Here is a 21,864-nt window from a genome sequence, read left to right as displayed (position 1 = left end):
CTTAGTTGCGGCAGGCAGTCTCCTTCGATGTGGGATGCGAACTCTTAGTTGCGGTGTGCACGTGGGATCTAGTTCCCTGGCCAGGGATCGAACCTGGGCCCCCTGCATCGGGAGCGCGGAGTCTCACCCACGGCACCACCAGGGAAGTCCCCATGCTGAGTCTTGAACCAATTCTCACTTGTCCAAAGCCACAGGCTCTTGACCTCGACCATCTATTTCCTCTCCAGCCCCTCAGATGGTGGAAGGCACACATTAGGTACTCAATAAATGATAGATCAAAGTCAGGAAGGAGGGAGAGCAGGAGGAAGAAAGGAAGAGGAGAAGATAAGCAGGGGAGACTCTTGCGCATGCAGAAAATAAACAGTCAAGGTGCGGTTTTCCAGTGCCAGACTGGCACGGTGCCCAGGACAGCTGCCCTACACTCAGGAGCCCAGGGCCTGCGCTTGCCTCATCTTTTCCAGAAATATGTAAGCCTAGATACGTCAGCCTTCAGGTATGCGGTGAGGTCTTCAGTGAGAGGCATAGCGCGCGCTCTCTCTCTCTCTCTCTCCTTCTTCGTTGAAGCTGCCTTTCCTCTGGCTACCACCCGACACCCACCCAGCCAGCCAGCCCAGCTGTGTCCCTCTCCCCTGGAGCCAGGCCTGGCTTGGTTGGGAGGCCTATGAACAGCCCCCCTCAGCAAGGCAGATCCCTGCCCCGGGAGGAGATGGGTCCATGGTGCCGGGGGAGGGGCAGGAACCACATCATCTAACAGGTTGGTCGGGCTGAGAGGCGTCACGCCTTCGAGGAGCTAATGAGCACTGTGTGACAGGTGTCTGCTCCTCAGTCCCCAGCCTGCCCTGCCTGCGACCGGAGCCAGCTGCCGCCACCCCTCAAGGCTTACTCACCCCTCACTGCGCCCTGCCCGCTCCGGGTCCCGGGACCTGCAATGGCCTGCCGCTCCTGCGTCGTCGGCTTCGGCAACCTCACCAGCTGTGACGTGACCCAGGCGAGCGGGCCCTGGCCTGGCACCTCCGGATGGAGCAATTACAGGGCCCCCGAGCCGGGCTTCAGCTCCAGCAGCCTCACAGGCTGCCTGACAGCTAGCACCATCCCCAGGGTGACCGTGAACCCCAGCCTGCTAGTACCTCTGGACCTCAAGGTGGACCCAGCCACGCAGCAGCAGGAGAGCCAGAAGAAGGAGGAAATGAAGGTCCTCAATGATAAGTTTGCCTCCCTGATCGGCAAGGTGAGCAAAAGGTGTGGAGGGGCTGTCTCAAAACTAAGCCCTGGGCAGGTGGCTGAGCTCTGTACCTCCCAAGCATCACGTCCCACGCCCGCCCCCAGCCAATGGGAAGTCGGCACTGCTAACTCCGCAGGCTCTGAGTGGAGAGATGGGGAGGGGAGTGCCTGCGCCACCCTGATGTGGGGGACAGAGGGACCCCAGAATGGCCTCTGAGGGGTGTCAGGATAATAATGTGCTGCATGGCCTGGGGTCACCCTGCCTCCCAGGCGTGGACTAGGGAGGGGCTCTGAGTGTGGCCAAGAGGATGCCCCCTCATAAGAATGGCCGATGGGGGCATGGGCTGCATGCAGTCCGACTCCAAGGCAGATGGACAGGGCCCACCTTCCTGTCCACGCTGCTGGCTCTGTTCGGCTTCCCAGGGTCAGAAACACCGGCAGGGGCTGGGGGCGGGGGGCGGGCAGCACATGTGGGGAGGCCAGAAGGAGGCTGCAGAATGGGGCTGCAGCTGTGGCTTGTCAGGAGATAGGGATGCAAGGGATGGACGCTGCGAGTCAGAAACAGGTGGCCAGCCGGTCCTCCCTGCACCCACCTGAGTAGAGGGATTGAGTCCCTGGCACCCCACTTCCTGGACCCCACTGCCATGGCCAGCATGCCGGTCTGGGCACTGGTGTCCATCTCCGGCCCAGGGCAAGGGCTTCAAGGGCTCCAAGGAAGTCCTGTCTACCTCCCAAAGCCGGTCCTCACTCACCTCCTCCAAGGACCTCCCCTAACCAGCCCTCCCAGCTCTGCTCCCTGCTGCCCTGCCCGAGAATGTAACAGCTACTGATCATTAACAGCTCACCATGTGCCAGGAACTGTGCTGGGTACTTTACATATTTATCTCAATTTCCCTCAACCTTAGGAAAGAAGTCATTTTCATGCCCATTTTACAGAAAAGGAAAACTCAACTTTCTTGCCCCCCACCCCTCATCCTTCTGCCCCTGGCTGGGTCCCTCTCTTCCCCTTGCTCTCCCAGCCTGTGTCCCTCTGTACTTCCACTAGGTGGGCACTCACAGAGAGGGGAAGAGGGAAGAAAGTAACTTCTGGAGCACCGGCTTGTGCTCTGCCCACACCACCCGGCGCTCCACAGTGGCTAGTTCCCCTCCTGTGTAGACAGAGCAGCCCAGGGGTGAAGTACCTTGCCCAAGGTCACACAACCAGCAAGGGTACGGTCTGGACTTGAACTCAGGTCTGTGAGACACGAAGCCAGTAGCATTCGAGGTGGGAGTCATTTCTCCCCGGCCCCCTCTCCCGCATTCATGCGTCCAGACCAGCATTCCTGCACCCACACCTGGGGTGCCTGGGGTAGGGGTGTGGAGGGGAAGTGACAACTGGAGGACAACCAGAGCCTAGGAGAAGAGCCCGCTGCCCTGGGAAGGCAGGTCCCTGCAGGGCCACCTCCTCTCCAAATACAGCTTAATCCCTTAAAAGGAATGTTTCATGAGCTACGTAATTTGTAATTCGGCGCGGATGGGTGGCTTTCTCCCTGGACGCCAGGGCTGATATCACCCTGCGCCTCTCCGCCATGGGGACAGGAGGGGTGTGTAGGCACAGGGAGGGGCCCGAGGGGTCTGGGTTCTGTTCCCAGGGCCAGGGCGATGCCCTCTAAGATCTTCAGAAGAACTGGAGCTTCCCAATCCGCAGTTCAAGACTTGGCCTTGAGGAGGGTGCTCTTCAGGGTGGGACGCAGGCAGCCGGGGTGCCAGCCCCTTGGGGAAGCTGATCTCTGGGGCTCTGCCCAAGGAGTCCCAGCCGATCCACCAACTCTATGGAGAAGGTCTGTTATTAGCTCGAATCCCTCCTTGTAAAGACCGTGAGGGCCCAAGGGGAAGCAAGCAGAGGTTAAGAACGTGAAACCTGGAGTCGCGTTGCGGGGTTTGCATCCTGGCCTCACCTCTGACCGGCCGCATAACCTCAGGCAAATTATTTAGCCTCTCTGTGCCTCATTACACATCGGTGTAATGAGCTTGTCAAACGGGATCATTTTTGAAAAGCATTTATAAAGCCCTTACCACGTCCCAGGTGCATTCTGTTTGTTATATTAAAAATACCATAAATGGGCCCGGCCCAGGGAACTCCTGAACCCATTTAGTCCCTTCCAGGCAGGAGGGAGCCAGCCTGGTAAGAGGGAAGGAAGGGCCCTGATGGAGGGGGGTGGGGAGCTTCGTGGGTAGGCGTGCAGCATGGGGCTGGATAGAGATGCATGAGCCAGGGGGTGAGACGCCATCACCAGTGGAGGGGTGGGCTCTAGGCAAAGAGAAGAGACAGGCAGGGCCACCCTCCAGCTCCACATCCCCTTCTGGGCCCTCTGAGGCACCGAGAGAAATCAGAGAGCACTGAGGAAGAGGAGGACGAGGGAGAGGGTCAGCGGGGAGACCCCCAGGAGTCCACCGAGGGGCCCTGGAGCGATGCTAATTCTTCCACTTGGAGGCTGTGTTTCCTTGGGCAAGGCACTTACCCTCTCTGTGCTTCAGACTCCACTTCCCTGCTCTGCTCCTGCTCTGAGGGTAGCCCTGAGCTCATGCCAGTGGAAGGACTGGTACAGCTGCAGCCATGCAGGAGGGGAGGCCGAGGGAGGAAGGGAGAGGGCAATGCCAACATCCAGCAGAGGCTGCTGGCTGGGCCCTCTCGCCCTCTCACCCTCACACGCAGACACCAGAGGGGATGGAGGTGGGACAAGAGGGGGGACTCTACCAGTGGCGCCCAAGGAGGCTATAGAGGGGGTAAAATGGCTGGGGACAGAGGGTCGGGCACAGGGTCTCCCCTGGGTGTGTGTGGCCTCTGGAAGTCACCAGAGCCATTGGGCACCTGCACGAGGGAAGGCACAAACCAGCGCTTCCTGACGAAGAGACCCTGAGGCTCCTTAGGCAAAGCCAAGTTCTGGCTGGAGGCAGAGGATGTGACACCACGCCCACCTGAGGAGTAGGACCTGCAAGCCCCAGAGGCATCGCTCGGAACGCTCATGTGCACGGACTGTGGGCCATGGGCTGGGGACGTGAAGCCTCCCAGGCGGTCAGAGGGGGGCCCAGCCCAGCCCAGGCTGCTCAGCTCCCTCCACAGAAAGCACATCTCTCCCCACCCTCATCTGGGCCTGCTTTTCAACAGGGCGGCCCGGGACCCTGGAGTTGGGTCACAGTGAGTTCTGTGCTTCTGAGCCTGTTCCTTCATCTGTAAAATGGGAAGCAGGTAGACCAGGGGCTTGCTCTCCGAGGCTCTCCTAGAGCTGCCGCCTGTGAGCTCAGGGCAGGGGTCAGCCAGGACGGGGAGGAAGGGGAATGAGAGGGGGGTGCTCGGCAGCCTTGACAGCTTGGAAGCAGTTAACCCTGCCCCTCACAGGGTGCCAGGATTTCCTGCCCTCCCAAGGCCTTTGTTCCGAGAGAGGGAGGAGCCCTTCTGCAGGGAAGGTTCTGGGCGGGGGATGAGTTTCCATCCCCACCCACTGAGACAACAAGCAACTCCCCCAAGGGCAGCAGGAAGAGGGGGCTTCCCGGCATCCCCCAGAGGCAAAAGTGCCCTTGGACTGGCTGGCCAAATGCACCCCATCTCCCAGCAGGCAAGTACTAAAGCATAGGGGATCGAGGTTAGACTGAGGGAAGGACTTCCTGGTCTAAAGGGCTTTTTGGTTGCTTATGGGTGGAGGAGGGAGCCTCACATCTCTCCTCCCACCCCACCCCCAGTATAAACATGGGGCTCTTACTTGTCAAAACACAGGGAAGGTGGAGTGAGCAGAAACCTGCCCTCACCCCCACCCAGCAATCCCTCACACACACAAGTAGGACAGAAACTCTCTCGACTGCATCCCTACTGAACCTGTTTGATGGCGATGACATCAAACTGTAGGCTTAAAGTCAGCTTCAAGCAGAATTTACCGGTCCCAGTGGGAGTTAAGGAGGGGAATGACAGCCCACAAATGCCATTGTCCAGTGTTCCCGCTGGTGTTGTCTGCTGCAAGGGTCAAAGGGGCCTTCCGCAGAGCAGCAGAGTATCTCAGGGAAACCCGGGAACGTGGGCAGGACAGAAAGAGAGGCGAGCCCACCTGGCACCCAAATTCAGGAGGAAGAGGACCACGAATGTCCAGCGCAGCAGCTGCCGTCAGATGGGCCTGTGTGTGCAGCTTGGCCACCGAGTTGCTGTGGACACCCTGGACACGTGACCTGACTGCCCTGGGCCCCTATCTCCTCCTCTGTATATGAAGGGTATAGACCCGCTGATCCAAAAGGCTCCTGGCTGTGGTTCTGGCTTTTCAGGATGTGATTCTGGGAGCTGATGGCAGCCGTGGACGGGAGGAGGTCCAGCTACTTGCCTGTGGTCATAGGGAACCTCACCAGGCTCGTTGTCACAACATCCTCATGACAACAACAGCCTGCACTGTCCAGGCGCCTCGCCCCAGCCACCCGTCTCGCCTCGGTGGCTTACCCGTGTCCCGGGCTCTGATGGGCTAGGGATCCCAAGAGGCAAGCAGATGGCTCTCAGTCTGATAGGGTGCGTGGGGGATCAGGACAAACGAGGGCCAAATACTGGAGGGAAGAGGGGAGGCGGCTGGGAGCACATGGAGGAGGGGCTGGGATGGTGGGAAGGAGAGTGAGTGCCCGAGAAAGGTCGGGCCTGGAGAGTACAGGCGGGGTGGGGAAGAGGCAGGGGGAGCCCCCAGACTGCGCTGGGCTGAACTGGGTGGAGGGAAGGAGAGGACTCAGAAGGGACCCTGCCAATCTGCCGGTGGCTGGGGTGGGAGCTGTAGGAGCCCCTGCAGAAGTCTGAGCAGGAGAGTGTGAAGAGGACGCAGAGTTTGAAAGGAGCCCTGGGCCCAGAGCCCTCCCAGTCTCTGTTCTCAAGGCAAGACAGGCCCTAACTAGAGGCAGAAGCCAGCCCAGCAAGGGCAGCTGGGTCCCAGGGCCTGCAGAGACCTTGCAGCCAACCAGAGGCCTATGCTGCAGCGGTTCAAACATTCTAAACCCAAACTGCCTGGATTCCGCACCTGGCCCTGCCACTTGCTAATTGTGTGACCTTGGGCGAGCTACTTCACCTCCCTGTACCCTGTTCTGTTGTCTGTAAAGTGCAGCTGAAAATAACACCTACCCCGTTGGGTTGTTTGGGGGTTTAGTGCGTTAAAGATGTCCAGCAGGTAGGAAAAGGCCCGGTGCACAGTGGGAGCCAGAGCAGTTTGCTATTTGCTGCTCCAAAGCACGTCCCCGGGTTCTTCTCTCTGCAGGTGGGCAGGGCAGGTGACATCATCCCTGACTTCTAGCTGGGGAAACTGAGGCTTGGAGGGGCTACAAGTCCAGGGTTGTCGGGACGATTAGCATTTAAGAACTAACCAGGCCCTACCCTGCTGAGTTTCCAAGGCAAGATGAGACCGGGCTTGCCGAGGTGGGCGGCAGACAGGCCTCTGACACCCCACGTTCCTTGGGGTCTCCCACCCAAGCCCCAGGCAGGCCTGGAGAGCCTGTCACATGTGGGCAGTTCACAGCTTAGTCCCCCTTCCCTCATCTCCTTGGCCCCGGCCCTCCCGTAGGAAACCTTCGCTAATTGTCTCCACCTCCCTGGGATTCTCAGATTCCATCCTTATTTCACCATCTGCAGTTTGAACAATCAGTAATTGGAGATGCCACCTGAAGGCTCTGAGTGAGGGCCCGGGGTGGGTGTGCTCCGCGGGTGTGCTCCGGACAGATGAGCTGCCACTTCGCATGGAGGCCCCCAGAAGGGGCGTGGGCTGGCTGGGCCGCACCTGGCCCTCTCACGGCAGCCCTTCCGCTCTCCCAGGTGCGAGCCCTGGAGCATCGCAACCAGCTGCTGGAAACCCGATGGCGCTTCCTGCAGAGCCGGGACTCGGCAGCCTTTGACCTTGGACACCTCTACGAGGAGCACCAGGGCCGACTGCGGGAGAAACTGTGCGAAGTGAACCAGGAGGGGGGCCAGCTTGAGACCAAACTGCGACAGGAGCTTGAGACGGTGAAGGCGTTTCAGATCAGGTAGGGGCGCCCTATGGGCATGCGGGCCAGGACTGAGGCTGGGGACCAAGATGCGCTCAGGTGCAAGGTCCGGGAGCCCAGGCCAGAAAAAGAGGAAACTTCTTTAGAAAACAATTCTTTAGTCCACACTTGCTTATTCAAGACCTGCAATGTGGTAGCGGTACTCTATAAATACTGGGAGGATGTGACAGTGAAGCTACAGTGACCCCCCAAATAGTGACCCTTACGACGAAGCCAGTCTCATGCTGGCTGACGGCCAAGCCCTGTGCTTGCTGGCCCCTGGGCACTGTCACAGCTCGCATCCCCATTGTGCCCATAAACACACTGGCTCTCGGCCGCACGACCCTCTGGCAACGGGAAGTTGTGTCACTAGCTAGAGCAACAGATGGGCTCCTGCTTTGAATGTAGCCTGGGATGTTGACCTCTCTTGGACTGGCAAGGAGCAGAGATGATGGGGTCTGTTTGCACAAGGAAACAGTCCCCTAGAGGTAATGCATGCCTGACCTCAATAGTGGACTTGGGATCTAGAGAGAGATGAGGAGAACAGCCCCAGCCTGCAGGATGCTTTTATCACCTAATGGGACACACAGACAGGGGGACAAGCGGCTGGCAAGCAGTATGGTCCAGTGGTTAAGGGCCCAGGCTTGGGCATGACTATGTCCTGTGGGAGGGGGCTACTCCCTGCCCACACCCCTCATTAGCTCTGTGACCTCAGGCAAGTCGCCTCACACGTGAACCCCAGTCTCCTCCCGTGTGGAGGGGGAACGGTGATGGCTGACGCCAAGGCAAGGCTGGTGTGAGGAGGAAGTCGAGAGTTCAGCGTGGTGCCTGGGGCTGATAAACGGCCCCTTTTCTGACCCCTAAAAGGCTGAGTGCCCAGCACACAGCGGGCCTTGACTCGGGCTCGCTGAGCTGACTCAGCCAGTCTAGAAAAGCAGACCAGTTACCCTGGTAGCTCAGAGGAGAGGTGACCCTTTCTGACCAGACAACAGCCACGGCTTCAAGGACAAGGAGGCTGGGCAGAGCAGAGAGGCCGGTCTCCTTGCAAGGAGGCCCCCGGCCAGGGTGAGGGGAGGACAGGGTGCGGTTGAGCCCGCACCCTCCTCCGGCAGGGCTTGGGCCGGACCCCAGGCCAGGGATCTGAGGCGAGGCCCAAAGCCTCCAGAGTCAGAGGGTGGAGGCAGCCTGTCAGGAGTCCAGGGACCTGGCTCGACTTTTGCCCACCGCCTCTCCACATGGCCTCCCCTGCTCAGACCACATGCAGAGGGGAGGGTCACACAGAGAGCTCTCCCCTCTCTGGGGACCTGTTTCCTCATCTGTGGATCTGGCTGGAACTTCCCAGCCAACTGGCATGATCTACAGCCCTGGCCTGGGCTTGTCCTCGAGGCTGGGCCCCTTTCTGACCTGGGGGCCACCTTTCCCCCGAGCCCTGCCCTCCCAGGTCCTAGGGAAACACACAGGGAATCTGATTGCCCATTCTGACGGTGTCGAGGGAAATCATATTGGCGCACCAGAGCCCACGACTCATTTCACTGATACCTAGCAGGTCTTTGGCCCTCAAAGGAGCAGAGGATGGCAGAGCTGGATGGCAACTTGGATCCTCCTTTTATGGGGAAGGAAACAGAGGCCCAGAGAGGGCGGGGGCTTGTCCTCAGTCACGTGGCCATGCATACTAAGTCCCATCCCTAACCTCACAAGCTCCCGGGGGAAGCTGCTCCCGTGAGAGCCGCAAGATCACATCCACAGAGGCACTTTGTAACTGGAAATTCTGTACAAACACTACTTGTCTTAATCTGGCTCAGCCCCCCTCGTTTGGCCTGCTGCCTGGCTTGCATCTGCTGCCTGGTTTTACTATTTAGGTTCAGGGCCTCTCTTCCCCTCTCTGGGTAGGGAACACACCTGAGTTGGGGGAGGTAAGGCTGGAGGGTTTCTGGGTCTGCGGGCCAGAGCCACAGAAGCTGCAGCCTGGCTGTGCAAAGCCTGGGGCCCCCAGGAGCCAGGAGGCGCCAGACCAAGCCCTGACAGGGAGGGGTGTGCCTTGAGCCTACAAGGCCGATGAGATCAGCTTCACTCCTAGAAATAAACAAGTTTGGTGGGGGGAGGTATGGGTGTGACGAGCTGAAAAGGGCTAAGAATGGTTTTGGGAGCCGGTGGCTGACAGACTGGCAAGGGATCGGTGGTGAATAGGGGGACGTGGCATCACGTAAGCCTCTATAGGAATGGAGACTTCCGAAAGCTTTGATGTAGCAGGGACCCCAAGGATCAGCTAGCTAACCCCTCTGTTTACTAAGGATGAACCAGAGGCCCAGCAAGGGGAAGCAACTTGCCCAAGCCCACACAGCAAGTGACTCAGGAATGTCGCATACGATTTTGTAAGCTGTCTGGTGCACAAGAGCATCTGTTTGAGGGGGTGAACTGGAATTGAAATGCAGTGGAGTCAACGAGAAGGGGGCTGGAAGGCTGCACAGAAGGCTGGGAAGGGCAGTGAGGGATAAAAAGGAGGTTTGGCACCTCGGAGGGCTCCCCACTGGACACTTCTCCCCAAGGTCCTGCACCCAGGCTGGCAGAACTCTGCTATCCAGAGAAGAGGGGTGGGGGGAGGGGAGAGGCTGGACACAGGGCGTGCATGGGGAAGGCCAGTCAGTGGGAGCTGCTCAGCTTGGGGCTCCCCAGACCCCTGTCCCCAACTCAGGAGGCCCCCAGATTTCAGAGGGAAGCCTCTTCGAGTCAGATTTGTGAAGGATGTGCAGAGAACTGCCCCCTCCCTCGCCTGCAATGAGGGTTCCCGTGTTTTCTTTCTGGAAATGCTGAGACAGAGGGGCTGAGGGCCGGGGTCTGGTGTTGGAGAGGAGGGAGCTTGGGTAATAATAATAGCAGTAGCCTTAGTGGGTGCCACGCACCGTTGTAAACACTTTATGTATTAACTTATTTAATACTTACAATATCAACATTATCATGACAAAGGCACACAGAAGCAGCCTGTCCAAGGTCACACAGCTAGTTAGCAAGACAGTGAGGAATTGAACCCAAATAGTCTGGCTCCGGAGCCCCATGCTTAACCAGCACACTGCACGAGCCTCCAAGCCCCTCTCTGTGCCTCGATTTCCTCATCTGTGAAATGGGACCGATAGGACATCCCTGGCTAGCAGCTCTGAGGGTCACAGGACGGGGTGCAAGGAAAGCTTCTTGGGCATTTTGTTTGCCCTGGCAGGCCCCAGATTGCAGACCAGTCTCCCTGGCCCTCCCCACCACCCTGCCCCCATGACCCGTACTCTCAGAGTCCCTCCAAACTCTCAGAAGCCGAGGTAGTGACTGGGGAGAGTGCAGGCCCTCAGCACACTGAGTTCCAGAGGCCCAAGTGCCCCATGGGCTCTCACCCCCTGGGGCCTGCTCCCCTGAGTCCCTCAGGGAGGCAGGGGGAAAAGAAGGCCTAGGGGATGGCAGGTCCAGCTAGTCGACGTGGGCGATGGGTGACGCTGCCCCATCTGTGAGGTCAGGGACTGGGGCAGGCGGGTGGCTGTAATTAGAGCTGCCAGTGATTCAGGCATTCCCTGAAGAGGAGGGGAGAAAACAGGAAGCCACAGAATCCCCACATCCGCTGGGGCAGGCAGGGCTGCAGGTGGGAAGCATGCAGCTGGCCGACACCAGCCCCGGGGGCCAAGAATGTAAGGTCAAGGATCCAGGGAGCCCGTCTCACCGTCCAACAGCGTTCTTGTTCTGAAAATGAGGTGGACTGAGTAAGGAAGAGGCACATCTGAGGAGAGAGGGAACCCACCTTTGTGGAATGCCGGTGGGCTTCAGCCCTCATGCACACACGCATGCACCCATGCACATGCACACGTGCATACCGCGAAAGACAAGCGAGGGGGTGGAGTTACCTGCCCCCAAACACACCGGGGGCCCATCTGACTGCAAAGTCCATGCCCTTCCTGTCCTCCCTCTGTGGGGAAGATGGCATGGTGTCCTGCTGTCTAGCAAAGCAGTGGGGATAAGGGTGGGGCTGCAGGGACAGGTAGAGTTAGGAGAGGATAACGTGCAAGGAAGATGCTCAGAGCAGACTCAACCAAAGACAGCTTGTTGGAAACTGAGACTCTCCGGGGAGGAGATGGGAAAATGACGAGGGAACAAAACGTCAGGGTGAAAGGGCTGCACAATCAGGAGGGGTTTCCTGGAGGAGGTGAATGTGAAGTACGGCCAGGAAAGGGGCAGATGCCGCTGGGAGAGGAATGGCTGCTCATCAAGGAGCGAGCCTGGGAAGCGGGCTGCCTGCTGCCCCAGAGCCAGCACTAGGGTATCGTGGAGGAGAGGGGCTGCATGCACCTGAAGAAAGGGACCACGTTTTCCTAACCGGCACAAGGCACCAAGTGGGGCTACAGAGGCCCTGAGCCCCACCCAAGGAGGGTTAAACAAACCCTCGCCGAGTCCCACCACACCCAGCTGAGCAGCCCCTCTCTCTCTCTGTCTCTCCCTGCCTCCCCCTTCCCTCCCTCCCCACCTCCCAGGTATGAGGACGAGATCTCCAAGCGCACGGACATGGAGTTCACCTTTGCGCAGCTGAAGAAGGTAGCCTCCCCAGCCTGCCCCGGGGGCTCCTTTCTCATGGACACTCTGCCCTCGTTTGCTCAGGATCCCCAAGCAAAGCCCCCAGAGGCTGAGTCCCAGGACCACAGGCAGAGAGACATGAACCTGTCCCCACCCTTCTCCTTCTGCCAGGCTCTGAGCCAGGTCTCCTCTGGGAATCACCCCCATCTCACCCAGGAAGCAAAGTTCCCCCTACCCCACCCCTGCCCTGGGACCCCTCCATTCCCTCTCCCATCATTCACAGCTGCTCCCACCCCCAGGACCTGGATGCAGAGTGTCTTCGACGGACAGGACTAGAGAACAAGTTAAAAGGCCTGAAGAGCTTTGTGGTCCTGATGAAAAGCATCTACGAGCAGGTGAGAAGATGGGGCCAGGGTCCCGCTGAGCCGTGGGTAAGGGATGCAGGGGAGGCAGAGGTGTCCAGTGGGTCGTGGAAACTTCAGCAGGCACTCACTGTTGGCAGCCACAGATGTAACAGTTTCCTAAACCCCTTGCACGCTGCTGTCAATAATGCAGCGTGTCCCCTCGTCACTCATTTCATGGAGTGCGGCAGGTTCCCACAAAGCCTCTCTCAGGGAGAGCCCCGCTTTCACGGGTGCTGGAGTGCTGAGGGCATGCAGGGGACCAGGTACATCGAGGGTCAGGAGGTGGCCTCAGGCAGGGAACCAGGAGGCCTTGAACAACCGTTCTAATTGAACTAACCTCTCTCTCATCCCCGTAGCCTAAATTACAGACACCCACAGTTCTAGCTGTGATAGGCTTTCACTGCACCCCCCTCCATTTTGGGGTCAGGCAGGGAAGACCTATAGTCAGATTCTCTGGTTCCCAGACAACACTAGCTTCTGCCAGACAGAAATGATGCAGTAAGAACTTCCCTGGCGGTCCAGTGGTTAAGACTCTGCACTTCCACTGCAGGGGGCATGGGTTCGATCCCTGGGGAACTAAGATCCCACATGCTGCGTGGGGCAGCTAAAAAAAGAGACCCAGTAAATGTAGACAGAGGAGCCTCCAGACACGTTCTCATATGTCCTCAGCTGAGCCTGGGGGAACAGCGGCCCAGCAAGGCCTGTCCCACTGCCAGTGCCGCCAGCAGATGAGCGCTGCCGCTGGACTCCACCCCTCGGAGCCACTCTGCCTCCCGGGCATCCTTTGGGACGTGTGTTCTCCTCTCTACATCCCCCGTCTCAGGGGTGAGGAGGCTGATGGGGCGAGGCTTCAGTTCATCTACAAGCAGGCAGGACCCTCGCTGGGGATGACGGTGCAGCAGCCTGTGCGCCGCAAACCGCTGGCGCCAAGCTATGGCAACGCAGCCCAGGGCAGAGCAGGGGTCAAAGTCGCCACCGCAGTCAGAAAGGTCCGCTGAAATGCCCTAGGGCTGCTGACCACGGCTTCAGGGCTCGCCCTGTGGAGACGAGACCGGGCCTCGTGGCCGCACGTGGGCCTCGCTACTCTCCGGCGGCTCAGCCCCGAGAGGGGCTTCCGTGGGCCTGAGACCCGCCTACAGCCATGGGAGGTGGCAGAACTGAGAGAACACCCCAACCCTCGCCAACAGCAGGGAGGCAGCCCTCGCAGGCAGGCCGCTCCAACGCCCACTGAGTGGTGTGGGGAGCGGGTGCCCAGGCGCAACGGACTGTGATGGGATAAATCGGTTCATTCACTGAACGAATGTTTATGGCAGACCCGCTAGATGCCAGGCGCTGATATCACAGCAGTGAGCCAGGCGGGCTAGTTCCCTACTCTCAGGAAGGCACAACTTAGCTAAGAGGGGACAGGCTAGTAAGCACCTATGTGGACAAGATCATTTTGGAGGGTGAAAAGTTGCTGATATGCAAAGAAACAGGGTGATGCCTTACTGCAAGAGGGCAGGGAGGCTTCCGCCCCCGAGTCCGAGTGTTGACAGGGGTGCATCTCAGAGGAGGCCCAAGCGTGAGAAGGCCCAAACCAGGAAGATCCAGCTCAGCAGAGACTTGAGGTGGCTTCCGCCAAAGGAAGAGCCGTGTGAAGCACCTGAGGCAGGAATGATTTGATCCTGGGAGGGAGAGAAAGCAGCAGCTGTGGCTCAGGCAGAGCGGGCAAGGGCCAGCTCATGCAGGGTCCGGGGCCCAGGATGCGCTGTGGGCCTTATTCTAAGCATGATGGGCAGCCCATGGTAGGGACCAGCGTGGGTGCTACAGACGGGGTAAAGGTATGGCTTGTGCTGCTGGAGGACTGCTGTGGAGAAAGGGCCACAGTGAACGCAGAAGTGCATTTATTATTATTTATATTATATTGTAACATATTTATAATATATTATTATTACATGTTATATATAATATATATAATAACAGCAGTTATTATTGCTTTTGGAGGCAGTGAGGTGGCAGGTTGATATCGGGCCGTGAGGTTTGAGTTTCTCTCCACACACCTCTGTAGGCCGAGAAGGCAACACTGACCCATTGCTAAAAAGATTCCCCACACCAGCGGGTCTCTAAGCTGGCACTGCCTAGTAGAAATATAATGCAAGCCACATAGGTAATTGTAAGTTTTCTAGTAGCCACATTGTTTTAAAAAGCAAAGAAATGGAAAAAAATAATTTTAATGTATTCTACTTAGCCCAATATATCCAAAATATGATTATTCAATATGTAATCCATATAAAAAAATGAATGGGCTATTTCACATTCTTTTTCCTGTTCTAAATCTTCAAAACTTGGTCTGTATTTTACACCTCCAGCTCATCTCAGTTCTGACTGGCCACGTTTCAAGTGCTCGTGGCCTCAGAGAGCTAGTGGCTACTGCATCAGACAGAGCAGGTCCAAGCACAGGCAGGTGCCAGCCATGGCCAGCTCAGGTAGAAGGAAAACATGGCGGGATGTGAGTAGCTCCAGGTGAGGCCAGACTCTCTGGTTTCAACTTTGGAGCAGACACCAGAAAAGCACGGCTATATAGGCCCACCCCAGGGTCCCAGGAAAGAGCCCTCCCCTCTCCCCCAAACACACACACACACCACACACACACACACCCAGGATAAGTTGTGGAAGGCCTTTCCCAGAAGCCAATGGCCATAGGCTGCTCAGGGCCTCATCTATACACTGCAGCCTCCCAGGCAACCCCTTTACTCCTCACCTCCGGGAATACAGGCTGTGAGAGGACCCTGGGGCCCCCATCTCCCCTCAGCCTCCAGGGTACACCCCAGCTCCCAAGTGCACGGGGGCCTGGCTGCATCCAGCCAGAATGCCACCTGCCCCACCCATACACTCTGGTTCCAGGGAGATTAGCTACGGAATCCGCTGACAACCCCCTGCCCCCAGGCACACCTCCTAGGATGCTGATGCCTGCAGAGGACCTGGCATGACTAAGCTGCTTTGGCACCTGCCTTCGCGGTGCCTCGGGAGGTTGCTCCAGGCCCTGGACACCTCCTCCCGGCTCCATCACCGTTACCAACCACAACAATAGTTTCCTTAGCTGTTGCTTATTGAGCACCTACTACATTCCAGGCACCAGGCTGAGTGCTTTCCAGATGTAATCTCATTTACTCTTCCCAATAACCCTATAAAGTAGGGATAAAGATTAAGAAATCATGAACTTTAGAGCAGCTTGGATTTGAATCCTGGCTTGGTGATTATGTGAACTTGAGCAGGTTCCTTTATTTCTCTATGCCTCAATTTCCCCATCTGTAAAATGGGGAGAACAATAGCACCTAGCTCACTGGCCTGTTGAGAGGATTTATTTTGCTAATATATCCTAAAACACTTAGAACAGTGTCTGACACATGGTATTTGTTAAATGTTAGCTCTGTTCAGTTCCATAATTATACACATTTTTCAAATGAGAAAACTGAGGCTCGGCTAAGTTTACAGACTTGGCCAGGGTTGCTCGGGTAATAAGATGTGGTGGTACTCAGAACTCAGTTCCCTTTTCTTTTGGCCGCACCACGCGGCACAAAGGACCTTAGTTCCCCAGCAGGGATCGAAACCGTGCCCCCTGCAGTGGAAGCGCGGAGTCTTAACCACTGGACCACTGGGGAAGTCCCCCAGTGCCATTAAACACTGCATTTTACCAAGCAGTACTGGTACCCCCTCAGAGTCACCATCTTCCTGGACCTGGGGGACCACAACGAGAGTGGTCATATGCATGGCAGCCTCCTCAGACTCTGGCTCCTAAGCGAAGCTCTGAACTGTACCCCGGCTTAATTCTTGCCAACTTGAAGGTACCCATCCCATGGTGGCACTCCCACACCACACAAGTCAGCATTGTTATGCCCTCTGCAGCCCGGCAGGGGCTGGCCTGTCTGAACAGGTCTGCAGATGCTCTAAGCCCTCCACTTCCTGCTGCTGTATACCATGCTCATGCTTACGCTGCCTCTTTCCAGAAGGGATCTGAGGCTGCCCCATCAACTGTGTTTCTCCCATCCTTTTGCCCCGGTGGCGCCCTGTGTTCTGAAGCGCCCTAGCCTTTTCCTCGTCCATAACAAACGCTACCCTAGGCCTGGGCTGCAAGTGTCCCTGGAGACCTTTGTCTGAAACACCCCAAGTCCACCCACCTACACAACATGGTGACTGAGGGAGCCCCATCAGCTATATCTCTGAAACGGTTCACAGCCAAGCTCCGGCAGGGATGTCCGTTCCATCTGGGAGATGCCAGTCTCCAAAGATGACCCAAGGCAGCAGAGCTGGGGCATGAATCCGTAGGCACCGTCAACCTTATTCTGGCATGGGTTGGGGCCTCCTGCTGCCTCTGCTCCGAGATCTCTGTTAAGTCCATCTGCAGGTCAGCCAAAACCCTCCATCAGGGAACCCCCTAAAGGGCAGCTGGCCACTGAGCCCAGAGTCCCGCGGGCTCCAGGGTGGAGACAGGCTTCTGCCCCTGCCCAAGCTGCCTTTTCCAGGAGGCGATCCTGATCATCAGAGATGCTAGTGGGCGGGGTCAGGCAGCGAGCGGACAGGGGAGGGGCGGCCTTCCTCTGCAGGCCTCGCAGCTGCCCGACCCCGCGGTCTACAGCCACAGGGATAGGAGCTGCGGGTCAGCAGCATCCGCAGGGCCAGACGCCAGAGCCTCAGCCACAGCCTCGCTGAGCAGAAAGACAGATGAGGGTTGGGAGGGGCCCAAAATCAGGAACCAAGATCAGAATGCGGTCAAGAGTCAAAACCAAAACCTGGATCTGAGCAGCCCTCCTGATCCAACTGCCACTTTTCAGGAAACGCAGGGGCCAGGGGAGCGCGTTAAACACCGACACGCAGGGCAATCGGCCAGATTCACTCTGGGCAAGCAACTCGGTGTTTTCAATACGAAAAAGAAAAAAATAATGACAGAGACAGAGAGAGATGGAGATGGTATCTACAAAATAAGAGAGACTTAGAGACAGATGGACCAATGACAGTGTATGGACCTTGTTTGGATCCTGAATCAAACAAAGTTTGATCGGCTGGAGTGACTATGCCGTCCCTGTCCCACCCCCTCCCTCCGCGGGGCTGAGCCCCGCCCCACCTCCCAGGGTGCCCGGCCCCCCTCCCTGCCTCTCTGAGACTCCCCGGCCACCTGCCTCGCTCTGTCTGTAAGATGCTGGCCACGGACACTCTGCTTATGCCCACACGGGCCCCACCCAGGCCCAGGTTGTTGAGCAGCACCTCCAGGGAAAGCAGCCCAGGGCCCTGGAGGTGACACCTTGCAGCCCCTACAAAGACACCCGTCCCCACCTGCCTTTCTAAACACCCCTGAACCTTCAGGCCAGAAAGCTGTCAGGCTGTGGGCCATGACAGAAAGCAGATCTGGGGCTTCAGCTCCTGTGTCCACCCCACTATGTGAGCTTAGCAGGAGCCGCAAAGGCTCTGGAGTCCAGCCCTGCACTCACAGCTGTTTCCATCAACTCTGTGCGCTGCAGTCTCCTTCCTCTCTGTAATCTGGGGCCAACAATCGTGCCAACCTGATGAGGAGGAGATGTGAGGATGCCTGGGGAGCCCTTAGCACACACACAGCCTGGGCTATCATGAGCCCCCAGGGAAATGGGAGGTTTTAACGCTTCCAGGGTCTCTGAGAACATAGGCTAGCATTTTCTGGGCAGAGAAGAGGACAGAGAAGAGGGGGAAAGCAGGATCCCAAAGGACAGAGAGAAGAGAAGACGTTGAGGCTAAATCCTGCTGTGGGCGGGCAAGCCCCTCAGCTAGATGGGGAGGGGCACTGAGTCCCCAGGGCGACCCTGGAGTCACCTGTACCTTGGCCACTGGCAGGGGAGTGGGGACGCTCGACTGTCAGCCTCTGGTCTACTCCTGCCCTCATCATTCATGGGCTTCCATCCCAACATGCGTTCAACAGAGACATTCCCCTGCCAGATATGGAGGCCTGGAGGTGAAAATGGCTCATCCGGGCCCTCGGGGAGTTCCCATCCTGGGAGGGCAGGGGTAGGGGAGGCCAAGCTGCCCAATGGTAGAATTCCCTCAGGCCCAGAGGTCCTGGGCCCTTTCCTCCCCCGCCAGGAGAGGAGGAAGGTGGTCTGCCCTAGGAGTGGACAACAGTGTAGACGGGGGGAAACAAGAGGGATAAGGCTTGTAGGGTGGGCCTCTGGAGCCAAGGGTCCCTCCCTGTCCTCACAGAGAGGAAGACCAACAGGTGGGTGAGCGGGGGGGCCAAGAGCTGCTTCCCAAGAGTCCAAGCTGGCGAGGCGGGGCAGGGAGGCATCTATCCTCTGAGCATCTCTCCCGGGAGACAGGGAGGAGCCCGCCCTCCCCTCGCCCGGGGGATGAATGCACAATGGGGACTATGTCTGGCCGAGGGTCTGGTGCCCCCCTACCAGCCCTGAGCCCCCAAGTCTGTGCCCCGCCAGGAGCTGAAGGACCTGGCAGCCCAAGTGAAGGATGTGTCGGTGACCGTGAGTATGGACAGCCGCTGCCACGTTGACCTGAGCGGCATCATGGAGGAGGTGATGGCCCAGTATGACGCCGTCACGGCTCGCAGCCTGGAAGAGGGCAAGGCGTACTCCCAGAGCCAGGTTCGGGGCTCACGAGACTCTGGGAGAGGGGAATGGGGAAACACGGGCGGACGGAGCCCACGGCAGTGAGTTCACAAGCAGAAAGGAGAATGTGAGAGCCCAGCGCTGTGTCCGGCTCCAGGGGTGATGGGGACAGGGGCAAGCCCACAGTCTGCACTCTTCAGAGGCTCACGGTGGTGCTGCCAGCCAGCAATGCCAGGCCAGGTGTGGGCACGGCCCGTGGGGCTCAGTCTAGGGCAGCCAGGAGAGGCCATCCAGAGACGGACGTGGTGGGGGGAGGAGGGGCAGTGGTGGGCCACAGAGGAGGAGGTGGCGCGGGGGTGAGGAAGAAGAAGAGGCCAGGGGCCAGGGTGCCGGGGGGACACACTGAGCGGCCCCTCACTGCCGCCTCCTCCACCACCACCAGCTGGAAGAGCGGGCTGCCTGCTCAGCCGAGGCTGGGAACAGCCTCCAGAGAAGCCGCGGCGAGATCGCTGACCTCAAAGTGCACATCCAGAAGCTCCGGTCCCAGATCCTCTCCACCAAGAGCCACGTGAGCGTCCGAAGTGCCCACCTGGGGGGGGAGCAGGGAGGAGCGCGGGACACACACTCTCGCCCACTCTCACGCACGCACACAGTCACACACGCTGAGTCCAAGCAAGCCCTGGTCGAGTGACCCTGGGCAAGTCACTTAGCATCCCTGGACCGCAGTTTCCTCATCCGTCCTCCTAAGATGGCTCTGCAGATCACATGAGCCTTGCAGGTAGAAGTGCTCTGTAAACTGGCCGGGGCTGTTGGCACGCTGGAGCGCCCCGCCGCGTACACCCAGAGCCCACTGCCTCCCTCCAGGCCTCCCACCAGCTACACGGAGAGAAGGGAGGGGAGGCCTAAGCCCCAGCTTCCAGCCAGAGAAGCGTCATCCCTTAAGGACAGTTGAGACAGGCTCCTCTGGGGGCCTGCTGTGCTTCCCCCTTTGGTGGCCTTGGGAAAGCGTCTCCTTAGGTCTAGCTGAATGCCCTCTTGCTGCAAGGCAACCCACTACCACGCTCAGGAATGCCGTGCTAGGTCCTCCCTCCCCATGCACACCCCCACCAAGGACAGAGGTGGGCTCCTGGCCCTGGCCCGGTCTCTCTCTCCCACCTTTGCTCACTGACCCCTTCCCTCTGTCCTCCTGGCTGCAGTGCCTGAAACTGGAGGAGAGCATCAAGGCAGCCGAGAGCCAGGGTGAGCTGACCCTCCAGGACGCCAAGGCTAAGCTGGCCCAGCTGGAGGCCGCCCTGCAGCAGGCCAAGCAGGACATGGCGCGGCAGCTGCGTGATTACCAGGAGCTGATGAGCACCAAGCTGGCCCTGGACGTGGAGATCGCCACCTACCGCAAGCTGGTGGAGGGCGAGGAGAGCCGGTAGGAGCTGGACCAGCGGGGTGGGGCTGGGAGCGCGGGAGGACTGTAGGACCAGCCCCATAGAAGGCCGGCCCTCTCCACCCCCTCCCCGCCCACAGCATGATTCTATGAGCCTGGCAGGCCTGGATTCATGTCCTGGCTCAGCCACTGAAACAAAATGGTACCTCGGCCCAGTTCATTAAATTCTCAGCTTTCCTGTCTGGAAAATGGACCGATCATAAGCATGGCTCGCCTGTGGTGCAGAGGATTAATACGATCCTGCGTGCAAATGCCTGTCACAAATTAGTGCTCAGTAAATCACAGCCATTCATGCAGGGGAAAGGGGACAGAGCCCAGAGAGGACAAGCTGGCTAGCCAGGGTCACACAAAAGGGCAGCCCAGAGCTGGGAGTGACAGCTAAGAATCGCCCTCCTCATGCCAGTCCCCAGGCCCCCAATCCCAGGGGAGCTTAAGCCACAGGCTCCCTTCACATCCCACCATTTCCTCCTCCCCCAGGATGGACTTGCCCTCAGCCACTATGATCAGATCCATGCAGTCCAGCTCTAGAACTGGTGAGCCCGCTTGGCCCAAGAACCCATGGTGGGAGGTGGACAGCGGGGGGCTCATGGCCCTAAAGGCATCATACTAAATGGCTCCCAAACCTCCAGCCCGTACCCTGCCCCACCCCTTATGTTCCCTGTAGCTGTCTCCAAGCATGGCCTCTCGAGAGCCCCCTCCTGGAAAAAGAAAACCAGGGGAGACCTCGTGATCAAAATCACCGAAACCTCGGAAAAGTTCCTCTCGCAGGAGTCAGAGCTCTCGCAGTGAGGCTGCTGCCCGGACCCCAGGAGCCCCACGTCATTCCCCTGCAGCAGGAGGAATACAAGCTAGACTCAGGAAAGCAGCTTGGAGCCTCTAGGTCGGCAAGGAAGGCAAACCTGACCCTGAACTAAGAAGAGGAGGGTTGGAAACACTGACTGCCTTTCTGTGGGTTGCCAGGGATCCGACAGGACTGTCACCAGCTATTCAAAGTCACTGGGCTCCACATCAATATCTCACAGTCCCACCCTTCCAACCTCTGGCCAGAGGTTTTCCTGACTGGGTAAACTGGGGTCGGGCATCTGTTTTTCCTGCACCTCCTCGCTCCTCCCCACGACAGAGGGCTCTGAACCAAGGTCCCCCTGACCCTTTGCCCAACCCTTGCCCTAAACTCACATCTCAGGTCTTGCCTTGCCTCTGCCTCGGAACCGAGGCGATGCCCTTTTTCCCCCAGCCCTGGCCAGCCACGGACCAGGGGCTGATGGGACTGCCTGGGCACCCTCTGCATCTGGAGTTCCTGGGGAGGCTGGGTGCTGAGGACCCCTGGCTTTCCTGCACCACCTGGGCTCCCTGGAGACCTGACAGTATTAGGAAGGGAGGGGAAGAGGCTCCCTGGGTGTTTGGGACCTGAGCCCGGACCTCTGAGATCAGCGCAGACACCTGTGCCCCTTCCCTCCTCCTGTGGGTCCCTCCCAGCAGGTCACAGTCAGACGTGGACAGGCTGCCCAGCCAGCTCCCAAGCCCCTTCTCTAGAAGTTATTCTTGCCATGACCAACTCCCTGGCGGGGAGGTGGGAAGCGGGGAGGTCACATGGCAACCGGAGATCAGGCAGGAGAACTGGACCCTCCTTTCCCCTCCCTGCCATCCTGGGGTTCACCACCTTGCCTGGGATCTGAGCTCTCTGCCT

General features: G+C 58.5%; 1 protein-coding gene across 2 annotated transcripts; it reads left to right on the top strand.

Annotated features, from left to right (window-relative positions):
- Positions 1 to 728: 728 nt before the first annotated feature.
- On the top strand, positions 729 to 21,091 carry KRT80 (keratin 80; the record flags this gene model as incomplete). 2 transcript variants are annotated; one of them, XM_082850823.1, is made up of 9 exons in its annotated part: positions 729 to 1,228; positions 7,025 to 7,233; positions 11,736 to 11,796; positions 12,075 to 12,170; positions 18,614 to 18,778; positions 19,185 to 19,310; positions 19,939 to 20,159; positions 20,655 to 20,710; positions 20,842 to 20,966. In XM_082850823.1, the coding sequence occupies exons 1-9, from the start codon at positions 929 to 931 to the stop codon at positions 20,964 to 20,966; spliced, it is 1,359 nt and encodes a 452-aa protein (XP_082706949.1). In that variant the 5' UTR covers positions 729 to 928. The 2 variants fall into 2 exon arrangements, with proteins under 2 accessions (XP_082706949.1, XP_082706948.1); XM_082850822.1 differs by lacking the exon at positions 20,655 to 20,710 and having other exon boundaries at positions 20,842 to 21,091.
- Positions 21,092 to 21,864: the final 773 nt, after the last annotated feature.

This window comes from Leucopleurus acutus, assembly GCF_964270905.1.
Source record: "Leucopleurus acutus genome assembly, chromosome: 11".
NCBI lineage: Eukaryota > Metazoa > Chordata > Mammalia > Artiodactyla > Delphinidae > Leucopleurus > Leucopleurus acutus.
Note: the sequence above shows the minus strand (reverse complement) of the source record. Positions and strands in the feature narration are given on the sequence as shown.